Here is an 18,639-nt window from a genome sequence, read left to right on the forward strand (position 1 = left end):
GTAGCTGCCGGTCTATGCCAGGGGCACAGCAATGCAGGATCCAAGCCGTGTCTGTGAACTACACCACAGTTCACGGCAACGCCGGCTGTTAACCCACTGAGAGAGGCCAGGGATCAAACCTGCATCTTCATGGATGCCAGTCAGGTTCGTTAACCTCTGAGCCATGATGGGAACTCCTTATTTTATTAACTCATTTTAAAACCTTTTAACAAACCTCCCAAGAGACTGCCTGCTTCAGGGATCCACAAAAGGAAAAGGAATCAGGAATATGAACTACAGAACAGTGCAGTGTTTGGCCAACATGACAGACAGAAGAAATAATCCTAAAACACACTTTGAAGATGGTTTCATTTCAGATGTATAGCTCTCTTTTATGTGTTCGTGACTAATAGTACCTCGTCATGAATGGAAAGATAACTGTCTTTCTAGATGGCAGCTTCAGATCAAGTAAAAATGCCAAGATATGTTCAGTGCATGAGATGAATTTCTCACTTTGTACCTAAGAGTCACGTTTTCTCCCAGTCTGTAGCTGGTCTTTGCATTTTCTTCATGGTATCTTTTGAAGAGCAAGTTTTAATTTTGATGAAGTTCAATTTGTCAGCTTCTTTTAACCTTTTATGGGATGTGTTTTTGGTGTCCTAGCTAAGAAAATTTTGTCTCACTCAAGTGAACTCTGACTCCATTCCCTCCTTCAAATCACGTTTGCACATACACACGTGCCAGGCACCCTGCCAGGGCTTGGCCATAAAAAGTGCGTAAAATACCTTCCTCCCTCTCTGAGAGATTTAGCAGGGACAGAGCGATGAGTGATCCATGGCAGAGGGGCATCTAGTTGCATTTGCAGAAGTACCTGTAGTTGGGACCCCAAGGAAGCAGTTTGTGGTGCTCCCAGGCCACGGCAGGTGGTCTGACAGGGGATCTCATTACCCAAACTCTGGTGGAGAGGAGAGGCCCAGGAACCTTCGGAGGATTCTAGAAGAACATTGCTGAAAGGGTTTGGGGAGAGAGACAGTGGTCTTCTATGGCTTTGAAAGAGATTTGGCAGAATTTTTTTTTTTTTGTCTTTTTGGGGCGACACTCTCCACCTATGGACGTTCCCAGGCTAGGGGTCAAGTTAGAACTGTAGCTGCTTGCCTACACCACAGCTCACAGCAATGCTAGATCCTTAACCCACAGAGAGAGGCCAGGGATCGAACCCATGTTCTCATGGATACTAGTTTGATTTGTTAACCACTGAGCCATGACAGAAACTCCATGATTCAGCAGAATTTGTGTGGTGGTTTTTACTAGCCGAGATCTACCTCGTCAATCTAGCAGGAATGAGATCCTCAAAAACAAACGTGAATCTATAAGTACTGACAGTGAAGACACTGCCTCAGGATTGTCTGCTTTTATTATTATTATTTTTGGCTGCACCCGAGGCATATGGAAGTTCCTGGGCCAGGGATCGAATCCAAGCAGCAGCTGCTACTTAATACCACAGCTGTGACAATGATGGATTCTTAACCCACGGCCCCACAGCGGGAACTCCAGCTTGTCTTTTTTTTTTTTTTTTTTTTTTAGGGCTGCACCTGTGGCATATGGAAGTTCCCAGGCTAGGGGTTGAATTGGAGCTACGCCACAGCCATATGGCAATGCTAGATCTGTATCCCATATCACAGCTCACTGCAACCCATATCACAGCTCACAGCAGTGCTGGATCCTTAACCCACTGAGCTAGGCCAGGGATCGAACCTGTGTCCTCATGGATGCTAGTCGGATTCATTACCACTGAGCCACAGTGAGAACTCTTTTCTTCCCCCTCCCCCCCGGATTGTCTGCTTTTAATGTCAACATCTTAGGCATTTTGGATGGAAGATCTGCTTATCTATACTATTGTCTTTTGGAATAACATGGCATCATTAGCTTTCTATCTGTGCACACAAATCAAGGTTGGTCTTTCTAGAGGCTAAAAGAGAGGCAGTGATGCCAGGAACTCTCATTCCCTCCCATAAGGATGGTGACCATGAAACCTGGTTATGAGCCCCTGTGTTAAGGTCCAGCACATGAACAGTTGTTCCTTTACTTGGTGAAGAGTTTACTCCTGTTGCTGCCCTAGAAGGAGAACAAGCAAACTTCTTGCAGAGCAGGGTTGGCCCTGGGTACAATTCTAGGGAAAGAATTGGGAACGGAATACACTAAAGAGAGAGGCTAGCTCAGTGTTGCACCAGGGTCAGCATCTCGGGGCTTGAAGGCAGATGATTGGTTTCTTGCTACTCAAAGTATGGTCTGAGGACCAGAAGCCATGGCAGCATTGCCCAGGAACTTTCCTTAAAAATGCCAAATCTCAAGGGTCACCTAGAGAGTAGGGTAGAAAACCAGATCTTCTGCCCCTAAGATGGTGATGTCACTGGCAAAACCTGCTTTGTACCCAGATCCCCAGGAGATTCAGAGCACTTTCATGTTTGAGAAGCCCCCATCTGGTCCCGTGGTTCTGGAGTCTCTTGCAAAAACCCTGGCTAAGTGGTCCTCTGGGCTCTGCTTAATAATTCCAGGGACAGACAGCCAAGGTCAGTCAATACACGAGAATGATCCTTTTCTTTTTAGACTAGGCTGGTTAGGCAGATAAGTGGATAGAAGGGAATATATTGCTGTGTTGTAATTTGCAAGGGCAGGTCAGCTCTTAGTTACCCTTTGAAACAGATCATTTTATAGCAAACGCACTGCCTGCAAACTTTGGAAGACGCAAAAGGACTTTGATATGCCATTCTGTGTCCACATAGTATCATTTGGGGGAAAATGCAGCATTATTGTAAGTACTATTAATGCAAATTAATTGTCATCAATTACTCTGTATACTTACTTTAAATGGCCACATTCTCTTTTTCATACTACAGTGAATAAATTGATGCTAGCAGTGGCTCCCAGTCTTTAGTGTACATCAGAATCATCACCCAGAGAGCTTGGTAAGAGAGATTACTAAGCTGTATTCCCAAAGCTTTTGATTCAGTTTATGGGGTTGGAATTGATCATTTGTGTATTTCTAGCAATTCCAAGCTGGTGCTGATGCTGGTTATAGAAATAGTAGCTTCAGAAGCATCATTAGCATGTCAGGAACTATCTAGACCTTTATTACTTGCTACTGGGCTCTGACACTAGAGAATATGGGGCCAAATCTCAGCAATTCAAGGTCAGGGGAGACAGAGTACCTGGGACAACTAAAATCAGAGATAATCTGGCAATATTGAGACCACTGATTCTAAACTTCTGCTTCTCAAACCTACACTGGAATTGCTCACAAGCAATGTAAATTGCTGCATTTTCCCCATTCTTCTCTTAGTTTCTACCCACCGCTGATGGTAGGTAGATAGTTCTGGTCGACTCCATAGATGGTATGGCCAGGTGGCTCCAGTGGTTGGTGTGGCTGAGACATTCCGTGCTCCGGGGCAGCTCTGAGCTTTGTGACGGATGAAACTGTAGGGCATTTTAGCCCTGGATGTGGTCACAGGCTCGACCCACCTTCATGCCCTCATCATCCACACAGGTGCATCCATGATATCCACAGAATTTAGTTCTAATGTGGCAGGACCTAGGGTCTGTTAACTCTTGGAGTCATATCTGTCCTCAGCAAACTGGTAAATCTTTGGTACAGCATGTAACGCAAGCATCTCGGACTGGGATTCCTTCTGGCATATTTCTCCACCTGTGGCTCAGGTTTGAACTGTTTACTCTGATCTTTCTGGTGATGCTTGAGTCAAGATGGCCTGCAGACTGCTCCGTGACAGAGGCTTCCTGCCAGTGAAAACCCATGACTGCACTTTATGCCATAATTAAGTGCAGGCAGGATTTACCTCATTGGACCACCTTGCCTGTCTGACTCCACTTCATATTATTAAAAACAGAGAATTGGATTTTTTTTTATAAAAAAATTTATTGAGATGATGCAATTATAGGCTTTTCTTTAAAAATTATTTGCAACTCACTGGCCCTGAGAAAAGGCATTTTTTTTTGTTTGTTTTTCTTTTTTGTTACATTCATTTGATTCAGTCCCTTATAAACCCCACACCTCATAAACAACGAGAGATTAGAAATTAAAAAAATCTAGATTCATTCTGGTTTGCAGGTGGTTGCAGTCACAAAGAGAAATGTTCACTTTGCATGTGTGAAAGATTCAAGGAGTTTGCAGTTGTTTAGTGTTGATGCAGATGGGGCCAAAAGAGTATCAGGTTAGTCTTCGGTGGTTTTTAGGCAGGCATGGACTATTGTCACCGCCCCCTTCCCCCCCAACCCATGCTCCTTCATTACTGCTTAGGAGAGGAACAGGCTGAGTGAAAACTAACTAGCACCGAATGCTTGGGCAAAGAAACTGCCCTTTGTTCTGTGTGTATTTCCCCAAATCGTTTTGTCTTCAGCTTCTTGGGTGGGAGTGAGTCAAATGGGGGTATGGCCAGGCTGGATCCCCATCCTAATTCTGTCCCAGGCATGCTATCTGCTCCCAGAGCAAGTCCCATGTCCTCTCTGATACTCAGCTTTCCCTTCTGCAAAAGGGAGTTAATGTTTCAAAAATGTGTCTAGAGTTGGAGCCTAGGCAGTGAAAGGTAGAGATGGTTACTTAGGCATCTAGGTACATGCTGTCAGAGCCACGTAAGCATCTGTGAAATCTACATTCTTATCTGGACAAGGTTTCAATGTAAGAGGATGGCAGACCAGAGGGTCCCAAACATACTGTTAAAAGGAGAAAATCCATCAGTTGTTACTCCTCTTTTCCTTTGGGGACACCCCTACCCCACAGAGGACTTGGAACACTGGTGATGCTACCTTGGGCAAGACAAAGTTGCTATGGAACAGAGAGATCTTAGACATAGCGTTACTTCCACATAGCCAGTCCAGCCAATCGCTACTGCTTTCTTCTGATGGAGGGGAGGCACCCTGGCTACCTTGAGGTGCAAGGAAAAGAAGGTGCTAGAGAATTTAAGATTCAAGTGAGAGTGTCCACCCCGGACACAGCTGGAGGCAACTCTGCCCCACTGCAGTGCCCTTCTGCCTTTTCCTTTCCCAATTGCTGATTCTGCAAGCCAAGAACTCCCATGAGAGCAGCAGGGGAAAGCCCACTATTCAGATCGTGAATGTACTTTTAATCTGGTCCCAAGTGAAATTCTCACAACCCCTAGTTCTTGGTGTTGAAGGGAGAAATTTCATGCTAGATAAGACTCCTCAGATAGAAGATAAACCCTAGGAGGGTGAGAATTGCACCCAATTCTTCTGAATCCCTCAGGGTGGTCTGGCAGGTGCTCCATCAAAGTTGGCTAAGTTGAACCTGGGATCTTTCAGGTCTGCAGGGTGTAAACATTGTCTCCCTGGTGACGGCATGGCCCAGGTATTCTCTCAAAGAACCAATGAGAAGAACTTTTGCCATTAAGGGAACTGATGGAAAACCAGTAACTGGTAATACCTGATGGGCAATCAAGATGCTGGCAGAATTAGCATCTTCTATGTCTGCTTCAAGGGGCTGAAGGTGCCATCCTATGTCTTACAGATTCTTATAGGATAGCACTTTAAATACAGAAATCCTGGGGCCAAGGGGAATTTCCCCTTCATTATTCAACCGTAAGATTCTTTGGACAATAAGAGCCTGAGTCCTTACACCTGGGTGAACGGAATGGGATGCTCTCATCTTAGGGAAGAGCAACATCCAGCCTGGGTCTCTGATTTCATGTCACATAAGAGCCCAGTAACGATCCGCCCTTTTACTCCAGCTCTCAAACTCAATGGTTTTCACAGCACACCAGGTATCTGGCTTCACCTCTCCATCTGAGAGCCAACATCCGTCCTCTTAGAGGCCAGAACAGAGTCAGTGTGTGCTGTTGAACGCTCTTGAGAGGAGCACACTGGGATCCAGCTGAACTTCACCCCCATTCAGGAGGCTGAGCCCAAACCCTTCCTCAGGGGACCCTCTAGCCTCGCACAGAAGGCCCCTGACCTCACTGCAGCAAGCCCAACCTTCTGGAAGGTAACGTGGAGGGAGTGTGTTCACACCGGGAGGGGGCTGGCCACCTTCGTGTGTCTATCTGTGGTCTGATGAAAGGCAGGAATGTTTCCAGTGTCCATGACTGATAATCAAATCTGTTTGTCCTCCCTCCCTTCAGGCTCGTGTCCTTGTCAGTGTGGAAGGTGTGGGTGGGGTGGGGGAGAACTCCTCCTGCCCACATGCCTGCTACCCCTGCCTGGCTGACTCTATCAGAAATGGCTTGAGGCCATGCCTTGGGGTCTGGTGGCTTTCTCTGGAAGAGCTGCTGACAGCTGAACATGTGTACCCTGGGGGACCATGAGATGCTCACCCAACTGAACAGAGGAAGCAGAGAGAAACAAGGAGGGGGTGAGTGCTTTGTGAGGCAGGTCTAATCTTTTTGAGGAAAAAAGACTGTACTCTCAATATTGGATTCTGAGCCTGTGCTAGAGGAGTTAATTTAAATGGCTGGAAAAGGAAAAAAAAAAAAAATCTACAACAGCTTTCTAAAAAGATGTTATGGTCCAAAGCACAAAGAGGTGCCATCTTCCTCATTTTATACCATTGACCTTATTTTAAGGTGAAAAAGAGCCACACACAGGTCCATTCTGAAACACAACTATGAAGGAAGGAAAGAGGGAAAAAAAAAAATCATGTATCTGAGGAATTTCCTGTCTGCCCAGGCTTGGCAAACACTGGTAGTGACTGAGACTGCACACGCCAGGAGCCTCCCTCTCCAGTGCCCCGTGTCCTGCGGGGACCAGGAAACTTAAAAGAAAAAAAAAAAAAGCCTAAGAATTGGAAAATAAAATCAGGCAAGGGCATGAAACTGACTGCAAGATGGTCTCTGCAATGGAGCAGAAATGAGCTTCCATAACTGTAACCTGCTCTGGAATACGACAGCTTCCCACTGCAGAAGATTTTTCACCTAAGTGTCTGGACCAGCAGGCCTGTGTGGTCTTGTGTTTTCCACTTTGCAGGACTTACAAATGAATCCCCAAATGCTGGGGCTTCCAAATGGCCTGGACAGCCTTCCAGGCTTATCTTACGCTCCATGGAACCTCCAAGCCTCGCAGTTCTCACAGCCACGTCAGGCGCGGCCTGCTGGACTAGCAGTTATCTTTCCGGAGGGCGGCAGCATCTGTGATGTTTTTGGCTTCCCTCCGATGGGCAGCCAAATGCTGGGATGTGGGTTTGATGTCGTGGTGCTGGCTCTGAAGTACCCAGGCCACTGATTTCTGTTTAGGTACCAGCTATTCCCAAGACTCTCCAAGAGGCTGAACTCTGCTGAAAGGCATCTGAAGTTCAACAGCAGGCGGTGAGGGAGGGTGGGGGTGGCGGGGGGAGGCCGGGAGGGAAAGGGAACCAGAGGGGGAAGAAGAGAGCTCTCCTTTTCACTTTATCTTTTTTAAAAGCATTTTTTTTTCTTTTCCAGCCAAGACCCAACAGCCACAGGAACAAACCTGATCCACATGGTAGGATCAAGAGCAACCTGAACACTTTTGCAAGTGTTCTCTCTCCTGACCAGTTGGGTTTCTGCACTTTGTGAGATCTGCAAAAAATATATATATAATAGATATATATTTCCATAGGAAAACAACCTCGGATGTCTTCCCCTATATGAATGATGAAAAGTCAAACTGCATGATCTTAAAAAACAAAAACACCATGAAACTAACAATAGGCAGAGGTGGAGGGGAGGAATTACAGACGGAGGAGATTCCAAAGGAGAAGGAACCATGAACATGAGTCCCAGGCTGGTGCCCTCGGCCAGGATTTCAGCACCGCCTTTGCTGAGTGGTTTGTCTAAGGTGCTCCGGAGTCCCTAAGTGTCAATGCCACGGCTGGGTCTCTTTTCTTCTGCTCCATCATGCCCCAGCCATCCTGGCAGGCAGGGCGCCCTCGGCTGCCCGCCTGCTGAGACGGGGACTTGGTTCCTTCAACACTCATCTTCTTGGTATATTTGTTCATCCAGCTCCTGGGACTCAAGGTGCTCCAGACGGTCTGTTCGGCCACTCATGATTTCATCTGGGGTTTTCATAAACCTTTGGAAGAGAAAATGGAGTGAGAGATTACAGTGTCCTAAAGTTGTCTTCACCTTGAACTCTCAAAAGAGAGGCCCTGGTGCCTTCGCACAGTAGCTGGGAAGCTACTGACCCTGGTCATTAATGCTAACTTAGCACAAATTAGAAAAAGATACCCCTTCCTCTGACTTCCTGAAAAAATGGCAAAAAGTAACTATAAAAAGTCTAGGATGACTGTGCGGAAGGTGGAGTCATGTAGTGGATTCCCACATGAACATGTGGGGACGCTGGGATGGCTCACTTATCTGTGTTTCCAATTTTCAAAGGGTTAGATTTTATAAAGACCCATGAGGGCAGTATATCCATTTCCATCCCAGACTGTGAGCCCAAGGAATGGCATTCAAAAGTTGGCTTTAGCTCAAAGGATACAATTAAACACTGAATGGAAATTTCGGGTAATACGGCAAGATAGTGGAGCTTTTGGAAATTAGAAAGGTCAAATGAAAGAATCTTTTTCAATGTTATCACTGATCCACTTCCAAATCTAGCCATTCATCCCCTTTGTGTGTCTTCCTTTGCAGCCAGGTGCATACACCAAGCCTCAACTTCTTGTTCATTGGGTGCTTTCGGAAATAACATCAGTGCTAGGTTTTGACCGTGGTTCCCATGGTGTTCTGGAAGCTAGCCTGGGTGCACTGCCTGCTCTTATGATGCAAAGGCCCTTTCCACAGCCTGCACGCAATTCCCTTCCCATATACTCTGCCGTGCACCAGATGACCTCTTGTAAAACATGGCTTTTCTCTCATCACTCCAGGTTCAAAAGCCTATGATGATCACTTATCAAGTCTAGGATCCCCTCTCTGGCCTGCCCATCGGGGTCCTCTGTTCTCTCAACCCAGGAAACGCTTGTTTTTCACTCTTGACCAGTGCAAACCCTCCACTCCAGTCTGGCCAGTCATCTTTTTTCTTATATAAGCCTCATCTCCCACCATCCTCCAAACCTTTTGCTTTGCCCTCATTCAGAACCCTCTTGATTCCTTTCACTCTGAGCCCTTCTCGTTCTCTGAGCTCTGTCTCATCATCAATGGGCTGACAGCACCTGGCCATACTGAAATCTCCCCTTGACACCTGCAGATCTTGTCAAGGGTTCCTATGATTGAACACTTGACTTGATTACACACTGGGTTTTTAAAGCCAGGAGCCTTCATTTGGGAGCAAGTCTGGCTTCCAACATGCATTTCCTCAAAAATGACTAATCTCTCCTCACCAAAAGTACTATTCTTTCCTTTTACATGTTGAAAATCACTATTGGAAGCCTAGGAAGCTTTTTACCTATGACTATTTGTCTTTTCTGACCATTATTGCTGACCTTTTCAAGCAGTATGATCTGTAGCCTGTCCTCCACTTTTATCCTATAGCCGAAACTTCTCCCTCAACATCTGAAGTCACTAACAATCCCCTCGAGGCCAAGGCTGCAGATGTGCTATATGTGACCCTCTAAACCAGCCCTATCTGCTTTTGACCACTTCTGTTTTTCCATATTAAGCTTCTGATATTCCACACTGGGTCTGTCCAGAAACATTTATCAAAAGTCTCCATAAGGTATAAAACAGAATTAGATAAAATATAATCTTCTACCTTCTAGGAGCTTATGACCTCTTGTGGGAAGGACTTCACATGTAAAACTATTAAAGTGTAAGTCATGATGTGGTTTAGGGCCAGGGGAAGCCAAGAAATGCTGGAAGAAGATAACTGAGTGTGTTTGAGCAGCTGAAGAAGGCCTTGTATAGGGGCAGTAGCCTTGAGATAGACCTGGGCATGTATGTGTTAAAAAAGCAAATGTTAAAGCAATATGCATGTCTGGCATAGGGACTGGTGGTGCAGGGCAGCTGGCAGTGTGTATCATGAATGCAGGAGGCAGGAGAGCGGACCAGAGGTAGAGATTGTTGAATTCATCTAGGAGTCAATCATGCAGTCTAGACATCAGCCTACAGTGTCAGGGAGGCAAGATAATAGTATAATAATAATGCTCCTGCCTTGCTTTCATTTTCCAAGTCTCACAAGAGTGTCTGCCATTGGTAGATTCCAACCTGGAAGCTGCTGGTAAGAAATCTTGGGAAATGTGGTACCCAGGCTTCTAGCCCCTGCAACATAGGCTGGAGTGGGAAGGGTCCTAAAGAGCCAATGGACAATCTGGCACAAGGATGACTTGGATGTGGGAAGAGTCAAAGATAACTCCTGCATCAAGGCTGGTTGCTGAGAACAATGGTGATGCTTTTGGTGATGTAACAAGAATTCTGGGGGTGGGTAGATTTCCAGTTGGGAAAAGAAGGCCTGTCTTGAACATTTCATGGCCGAGACACTAATGTGATATCTAAGTGGATGTGTCCTAGAAGAAGCTCTTGGAAATGAAGATTTGGAATTTCAGTGAGATGTCAGAGCTGCATGTAGAGATTCGAGAGCCCAACCATGGAGGTGACAGCTGAAGCTGTGTCATGGGATCAAGTCACCCAGGAAAAAAGTATACAGCGAAAGAAGAGGAGCCAAGGACTAAGGTTATAGGGTGAGGGATGAAGGGAAGGCAGCAACAAAGCCAGAGAAAGGTGGGTCCTTTTCAAATTTCACTTCATTCTCTTTCCATCTCTTGACAAGCCCTTTTTTTTTTTTTTTTGTCTTTTGTCTTTTGTCTTCTTAAGGCTGCCCCTGTGGCATATAGAGGTTCCCAGGCTAGGGGTCTAATCAGAGCTGCAGCCACCGGCCTACACCAGAGCCACAGCAATTCGGGATCCGAGCTGTGTCTGCTACCTACACCACAGCTCAGGGCAATGCCGGATCCTTAACCCACTGAGCGAGGCCAGGGATCAAACCCACAACCTCATGGTTCCTAGTGGGATTTGTTTCCACTGTGCCACGATGGGAACTCCTTGACAAGCCTTGTTTGATGGGAACTTCTTGACAAGCCTTTTTTCAACTGTTCTTACTGCTCCTAAGCTATCACGCCTTCCCAGTGCTAAAGCCCAGGTTCACTGCACTTAGCCCAGTAAGCTCCTCAGCTCCTCAGTGTCATCCTGTCATCTTCTACCCAGACCCACATCTTTAGCCCCCTCCGTGACTCTCTTCTGTCCCACCTGCCAACACCCAGAACCTATGGTTGTGCTTGTGACCCCACCTTCTCCCGAGCTTCATGTGGTCTCCCCACGTCAATCACACCAGGGTCAGAGGGCTACGTCCCCCTCTTCTGATTGGTCCTTTAGATCCCTTCTCCTTCCTCTTTTATTGTTTCTCCTCTCTGGCACAGAACTTGGAATCACAATCCATGAGGTAGGTTAACCTGTCGGAACTCATTAGCTGTGTGGGATTTTGGAAAGAGGAGCGTCTAATGCGATAGCTTTCAGACTTTTGAACTGCCTCATAAAGGGCAGTAGACTTGAGACAGACCTGGGCATGTATGTGTTAAAAAAGCAAATGTTAAAGCAATATACATATATGCCCAGGTCTATCTCAAGTCCCTGGCGGTGCAGGGCAGCTGGCAGTGTGTATCATGAATGCAGGAGGCAGGAGAGCGGACCAGAGGTAGAGATTGTTGAATTCATCTAGGAGTCAATCATGCAGTCTAGACATCAGCTTACAGTGTCAGGGAAGCATGATAATAGTATAATAATAATGCTCCTGCCTTGCTTTCATTTTCCAAGTCTCAAGGGAGTTGGGGTCCTTGCTTTGCTGTTCGTTACTGATTGTTCCCTTTAACAGTGGATATAAAGGCCAGATAATACAATCTGAGCATTGCTTTATTTTAAAGGTGTGTTTATTCGTAGTTTTGTCTTTGGGATGGATATAAGTTAATTTTTTTTTTTTCAGTGTAACAAACCAGCATCTGGTATCCAGTGTGTAGCAGCAACGGTGCTGAGGATCAGATAGGCAGGTAGCAATCTGAACCATCTCCCTCCTCCCTCTTATTTGAAGAAAACAATATCCTCCCCAAAGAAGGAAAGCAGAAAAAGGAAGTGCTACCTGAACAAAAGCCTTTGTCCTGGCTCCTTCCTGATAATGTTTAGTTTGTAGTAGTGGCGCAGGGCTCTGGACATTTTCTCATAGGTCATGTTTGTTCTGTTCTGTTTGTTCAAAGGAGGAAGAGAGAGGAAAAAAAAAAGCACAAAGACACAATGAAATGAACCTCAGAAAAGGTGCTGGAGGAGCTATTAAAATGCAGCTCTTCAGCTGCTCCTGGGGCCCTGCCAGTGGGGAAAGCTCCCCGCTAACCTGCTCCCTTCCAGGCCCACTGTGCTGCGTTTTCACCGATGCCAAGGCCCAGGTTTCTCCCGAGGTGACTCAGCCTTGGTCAGGAGGCTGGAGCTCCCGCTAACAAAGCACACCCACGGTGGCCTCTGGACTTCCTCTCCCAGGACTGCGCTCTGCTGTGCCTGAGGAATTTCCTGCAGACCTCCCCTCCCTCCCCATTCTGGGGGGCATCCTTCACCTTCTGACCTGCAGAGAATTTCTTTTTTTTTCCTTTTTTTAAAACCATGACCTTTGTCCAACTTGTGTTTCTGGCTTGTCATTTTTAAGGAAGAGATTTTTTTTTTTTTTTTTGGTTTAAATTTCTGTTGTGGAAGCAAGAATCCAGTGGCTCCAGGCCCCGGGGCCAGGGCACACTGTGGGAGTTGTTGCAGAGCGATTTTTCTCAGTGACTCACGCGAAGGAGCGTGTCAGTGGGACCTGGCCATATTTGGTCATAGCCTCTGGTAGGTCCTCCTCAGTGGGGCAAGAGAATGGGCTGCGGACCATGGAGGCTGCAGCCAGGGCAGAGCTGGCTGTACCCTCTCTGTGCCCTCCCCGTCTGGAGGTGGGACTTCAGGGTGCCTGGCCAACTTGGCCTCACATCTATCTGTCTGTGGGTAGGCTTGGGTCTTGGTTACTCAGCAGGGGGAAGTTCCCAGGTCAGGGATCGAACCTGGGCCACAGCAGTGACCTGAGCTGCTGCAGTGACAACACCAGATCCTTAACCCACTGTGCCACCAGGGAACTCCTCACTTAAAAAAAAAGTCGCAATACAGATTTATCTATTAAAAATGTTTTTTGGCAGGGGACCGCTTTGCTCTATTTTATTTTATTGTGGTAAGAACACTGAACATGAGATCTACCCTCTTAACAAATTTTTAGGTGCATAATACAGCAGCGTTAACCATAGGTAGTGTTGAACAGCGGATTTCTAGAACTTAACTCATCTTGTTTAATGATTGATTAGTAACGCTGCTTTTCTTCCTCTCCCCAGGAGAGTTGCTTCCTGTGACTGGCTTATTTCACTTAACATGGCTGAACCTTGAGGACGCTATGCTGCAGAATCGCCTTTTTTAAGGCTGAATACTATTCCACTGCATGGATATAGCATGGTTTCTAGACCTATTCGTTCATCAGTGGATGTTTAGGTTGTTTTACACTTTATATCTATGCACATTCGCAGTTTTCATAACTTAAAAAAGACTATATATATATACATTTTCTTTTTAGGTCTGCACCTGTGGCATATGGAAGTTCCCAGGCTAGGGGTTGAATTGGAGCCGTAGGCTGCAGCCATAGCCACAGTAATGCTGGATTTGAGCCGCATCCACAGCCTATGCTGCACCTTGAGGCAATGCTGGATCCTTAACCCACTGACCGAGGCCAGGGATTGAACCCACATCCTCATGGACACTTACTAGATGGGTTCTTAACCTGTTGAACCACAACGGGAACTCCAACGATATCTTTAAATTTGATTCCCTCCCCTCTATGTGGAAAATTCTGGGGCAGTCAGACTTCTTGCACTGTTTGCTTTTAAAGGAGATGTTTTCAAGTCAGGATAAGTATTTTCCATGTAGAATGGGGCTTTGGCAGCCACAGGGCTTTCTAACGGAGCAGAACAGAAGCGATACTTCCAAAGCCCCTGTGGGTCACAGAGTCCTGCAGGGCATCCCTGGTACCCAGTTCTTAATGCTGGCGTGGGTGGCAGGGCCAGGCCACGGGAGGGAGTGATGGTTCCTCCTAACGAGCCCTATCAGGCGGGGATGTGCTGAGTTAACTGGCACCTGGCACAAGGGCCAAATGGAAAGGGGCATCTTTAATTATTTCCTTCCCTTTGCAAACTGTCTAATTGTCCAGTGAAGAATAAACTAGCTAATTACTGCCAGACTTAGGAAGCAGAAGACAATTATCCTCCAACCCAGGGATGAAGGCGGGACTTGGCCCTTGTTTACAGGACACATATCTGCGGCCCTTTTACCTTATGGTTTCCCCACAGCCGAGCCAGTCCATTGGGATCCACTATCCGGAATATTTTGGATTCTTTGTCCTCCCATCGGATGAAGTTTTCGTACCGGCTGTCAGAAAGCAACTGGTAGACGTAGTCCCAAAGCAGTCTACAGTCTACAGAGGAAAAGGGCGAGAAAACACGTTGACAAGGTGTCTTGCTGAAGTGCCATGAGCAAAAAAAATCGGAAAATAATCAAGTGACTGCATTTGCTTACTTTGGTTTGATTGTCTAACTTCCTCGTTTTACAGTGAGGAGACCAAGGTGCAGAGAGGCCTGTGCGATGGTGACCTTGACCTGTGGAGGACTTTGAGACCGTTCAAGCCCAGCATCTCCCCCCAACAGATGAGGACTTAGCAACCTGGAGAGAGGATGTGACAGCTCCATGGTCACGACCAATGACTTGAACTTGAGCAGAGCCCACGTGAGAGATAGAACAAGCTCTAACTGCAAAGGCGGCTGAAGACAGGCTGGCAGAGAGTGTCCCCGTGTTGCAAAGGGAGTGGCAGGGTGTCAACGGTGGGGCTAAAGGTGACTTTGGTTTTGGAGGGTGGTACGGAATGGATAAAGATGTGACGATTGAGGTCGGCTAGAAAATGGCAGAAAAAGAAGTCTGCTGCATGCATGAAAAAATGTGGGACAAGAAAATCCACGTGGTTTGGAGACGATGACTGTGGGAACCGTGGCCAGCGTGGTTTTTACGAAGAACGCAGATATTCTCATTATTGCTGCTTTGAAGGTTTTAAAAAATTGTTTTATTGTAATGGATTCAGGTTAGAAAGGAACCCGGTGCAAAAAACCCCTTGAGGTTGGATTATTCGGTCAGGCGACAGATCTTTCTTAGTATAGCCCAGGGTCTGTGCTAGGCTTGGCTTGGGGCCACATGGGTTGGAAAATTCAGAGAGAAGCCACAGACTATACACCTCTGCCTTATTCTAGTGCTTTCTGGATTCGTGTCATCACGGACTGTGGCTTGCATGTGCATTACCTGGACGGAAGATGGAGACAGGTGTGGACTTTCTAGGTCTAATTAATGCAGCCTGGACCCCAGGAGTTCACTTCACTGTTGCTTCTGGGAGCTTTGATAGGTACCAGAAGCAACAGTGATAGAATGGCTGGTCATAGTGATTAAATGCTGACCACTGTGTACATATTCTGTACGTTACAAGCATTTTATTTTTTCTTTTTTAGGGCTGCACCTGTGGCATGTGGAAGTTCCCAGGCTAGGGGTCAAAAGAGAACTACAGCTGCCGGCCTACGCCACAGCCACAGCAACGTGGGATCCGAGCTGCAACTGTGACCTACCTCACAGCTCATGACAACGCTGCGTCCTTAGCCCACTGAGCAAGGCCAGGGATGGAACCTGCAACCTCATGGGTATGAGTTAGGTTTGTTACTGCTGAGCCACTACAGGAACTCCACAAGCATTCTTTCTACACCTCACTCTATGTGCTGCATCCTTTCTAATCCTTAATGCCCGAGGTCACTGGGATTTGAATGCTGGGGCTCTGGCACCGCAATGTGCTGACTTCCTTATGTTGGATGAGGCCGGCCGACCTGGGCAGGGAATGTGTAGTCCCTACTCGGGCTGTCTTAGTGTCACTGCATTCGCCTCCCAGAGAAGGAAACACCCTCTCCTTTGGTGCCTGTTTACAAGGGGAATTGAGGCAGGTCACCTGGGGCAAGTTTCTCAAATCTTCCTGAGGGTCTGTTTCCTCCTTTAGCAAAGAGAACTCCCACACTTAGTCTTTATGGGGTTATTGTAAAGGGATGATGTGAGAAACGAATGAAAACACTGACGGCATTGATTGGGTGCTATTTGCAGGCACTGTGCTGTGTCCCACCAGCACAACTGCATCTGACCCTTCTGCCACCTGGTGAGGCCGGAGCTGTGGCTATAATTATTTTATGGATGAGGAAGCTGGGGCTCAGAGGGTTTGGCCATTTGCTCAAAGGGCATAGCTCATGGGTGACGATGCTGGCGTCACACATCACGATGCGCTTTCTAGTCTCAGAGAAGCTAGGTAACAGGTGTATATCTATAAAATCTTAGGACTTGCCAGAGCACGGTTTAACCCCGTTTAGTGTGTCCTATGAGAAATCCAGCTTTCTCTCTGAATGGTGGATAGGACTGGCATTTTCCAGGAGGATTAATCTTTGAAGGAATTAGCCTTAAATTTAAAATGACCATAAATCTTTAGGATCCCTTACTGTATCCTTTTCCCCCCTGATTACCTGTGTTGAAAAATGAATGAGATGTGATTTCTTGTGTTTCGGAAAAAGACCAGTGGTGGTGGTCTCCTTCAAACGATGATTGGTCCTCCTGGAGTTTGAATCCCACTCTCACAGAAGCAGGAGCTGGCCTGCCCTTTGCATAACCACCCCAGCCTGCTGCTGTGCTCTTGATCGCCAGAGGGGGCGCTGAAGAGCAGAAGACAGCAGAGGGGACCAGGCACAGCATCTGCAAGTACCTTGAGAAGTCTGCCACACTACTGCAGACTGAGAATCACCGAGCTCATTTATAAGGCGCTTCTAAGAGGATGACTCTAGGCAAAACAGTGAAGTAGGCAGTGTCTTTCGCCCTCTCTGCTGCCTCCTTGTCTTACATCATTTTTATTAGAGATGGAAAATAGAGAAGTGGGTTGCAGTTTAATTGTCCAGTTTTTCGCCTTGCCATCAAATGGCAGATACATTTTAATTTCCCGCAGTCTCTTCCAAGTGGAAACCATCTGACAAAAACAAATCTTATCACACAAACTACCAGCCAACTAGGAGAAGCAAAGGCGGTTTGTGAATGACTTTGTGAATAACTTCTCCATGTTTCCTGACAGGGTTACAAATCATTTTTACCATCAAGATGCTTGATGACACCCCCTCCCCCTTTATTTTTCTTTTTAAGGCCACACCCTCAGCATATGGAAGTTCCCAGGCCTAGGGGTGGAATCCGCACTACAGTTGCAGCAACACGGGATCTGAGCCTTGTCTGCAACCTACACCACAGCTCATGGCAATGCTGGATCCTTAACCCACTGAGGGATGCCAGAGATTGAACCTGCATCCTCATGGATATTAGATGGGTTCATTATTGCTGAGCCACAACGGGAACTCCTGATGACACCTTTTGGATTCATCTGGATTGGGGATGTGATTCTTGAGAGTATGTATTCATTTTAATAGTATAATAATAAGCCTAATTATAATAAACCTATCTGGTTATCTTCTGCAGTTGCATAGAAAGAACTCGTGGTCTATGGCCAAAGGACGATGGCCACACCACCCTGCAGGCACTGGATCTTGCCTGATCTTGGAAGCGAAGCAGGGTTGGGCCTGCTTAGTACTGGGATGGGTGACTGCAGGAAGGATTTTGCCCACGTGAAGGTAAGCAATCTATTGGCAGTCCCCTCACCTCTAGGACTTCTTGGAGCTAAAAGGTCAAAGGGAATGTTCTATCCTCATCTGCATGAGGATTTTCACTTTTATTGTTTTTTGCTGCTTCTCTTTTACTGCTTCGTACATTCTATTTCTCATAAAATGGCGAAATGCAAACCAGACCACTTCTCCAAGGAAGGCTTAACCAGCGCTGGCGGGACTACCCTGCTGGTTCTTTAAAGACATCAAACCGAGACCTTTGTAAACCATTGACCGAAAATGAGCTGTGTTTGGTTGGTGAAGGAAGGTCAGGGGTTTACTAGAGAACAGATTCTACGTATGAGGTGCAAGGACCTTGGTATCTTGCAAACGTTTCCCTTTCATAAATGGGAAAGTAACCCCACACAAGCTGCCAGTTGATCATTTTAAATGACATCTAACCCAGCAAAGCCAACATTAGCTGAGAAATAAAAATATGTTGACATTAAAGATGTACCGCATTACTCAGTTCATGGAGGTAGCGACAGGAATTTTGTGGCATAAAGCAGTTGTTTCAAACTCAGAGCATAACTGGCTTTTATAACGCTATTGATTTTTTTTGTTTCTTTAGTTAAAAATTATGCCAGATGCTAAAAATAACTCTCTGACCATACAACTTTTTTTCTTTTTAACAATCGAAGTTCAAGTCATATGAGTTATTGTTTTTAAGATGTATTTAAATAAAAGGCAGATCCTTTTAAGTTCCCTAGATCCTCTGGAGGTTGGTGCCATGGCCCACCAATAATTTCTCAGCTTTGTCAAAATCCATCATGTCTACACAGATAAAATACTCTTTGATCATTAATAAAACTGCTTAATACTAAAGAGTAACATGTACCAAATTCTACACGCAAAAGTTTATCCCATGACAAAACATTTCAACATGCATATGAAAAAAATTTATATCCCAAAGTCTTCATTCATTTTAGATAAAT

The 18,639-nt window shown here is 46.2% G+C and overlaps 1 protein-coding gene across 4 annotated transcripts in view; it reads right to left on the minus strand.

The window, feature by feature from the left end:
- Positions 1 to 7,384: 7,384 nt before the first annotated feature.
- Positions 7,385 to 18,639, minus strand: part of ETV6 (ETS variant transcription factor 6) — a 251,284-nt gene continuing 240,029 nt past the window's right edge. For all 4 annotated transcript variants that reach the window (XM_047787530.1, XM_047787531.1, XM_047787532.1 and 1 more), the window contains 3 exons: positions 14,270 to 14,412; positions 12,022 to 12,122; positions 7,385 to 8,031 (listed from right to left, as the gene is read on the minus strand). In XM_047787530.1, the coding sequence (XP_047643486.1) occupies positions 7,926 to 8,031; positions 12,022 to 12,122; positions 14,270 to 14,412 (350 nt within the window). In that variant the 3' untranslated portion in view covers positions 7,385 to 7,925. The remainder of the gene's footprint in view (positions 8,032 to 12,021; positions 12,123 to 14,269; positions 14,413 to 18,639) is intronic.

The sequence above is a fragment of the Phacochoerus africanus genome, chromosome 7 (assembly GCF_016906955.1).
Source record: "Phacochoerus africanus isolate WHEZ1 chromosome 7, ROS_Pafr_v1, whole genome shotgun sequence".
In the NCBI taxonomy this organism is placed as follows: Eukaryota; Metazoa; Chordata; class Mammalia; order Artiodactyla; family Suidae; genus Phacochoerus; species Phacochoerus africanus.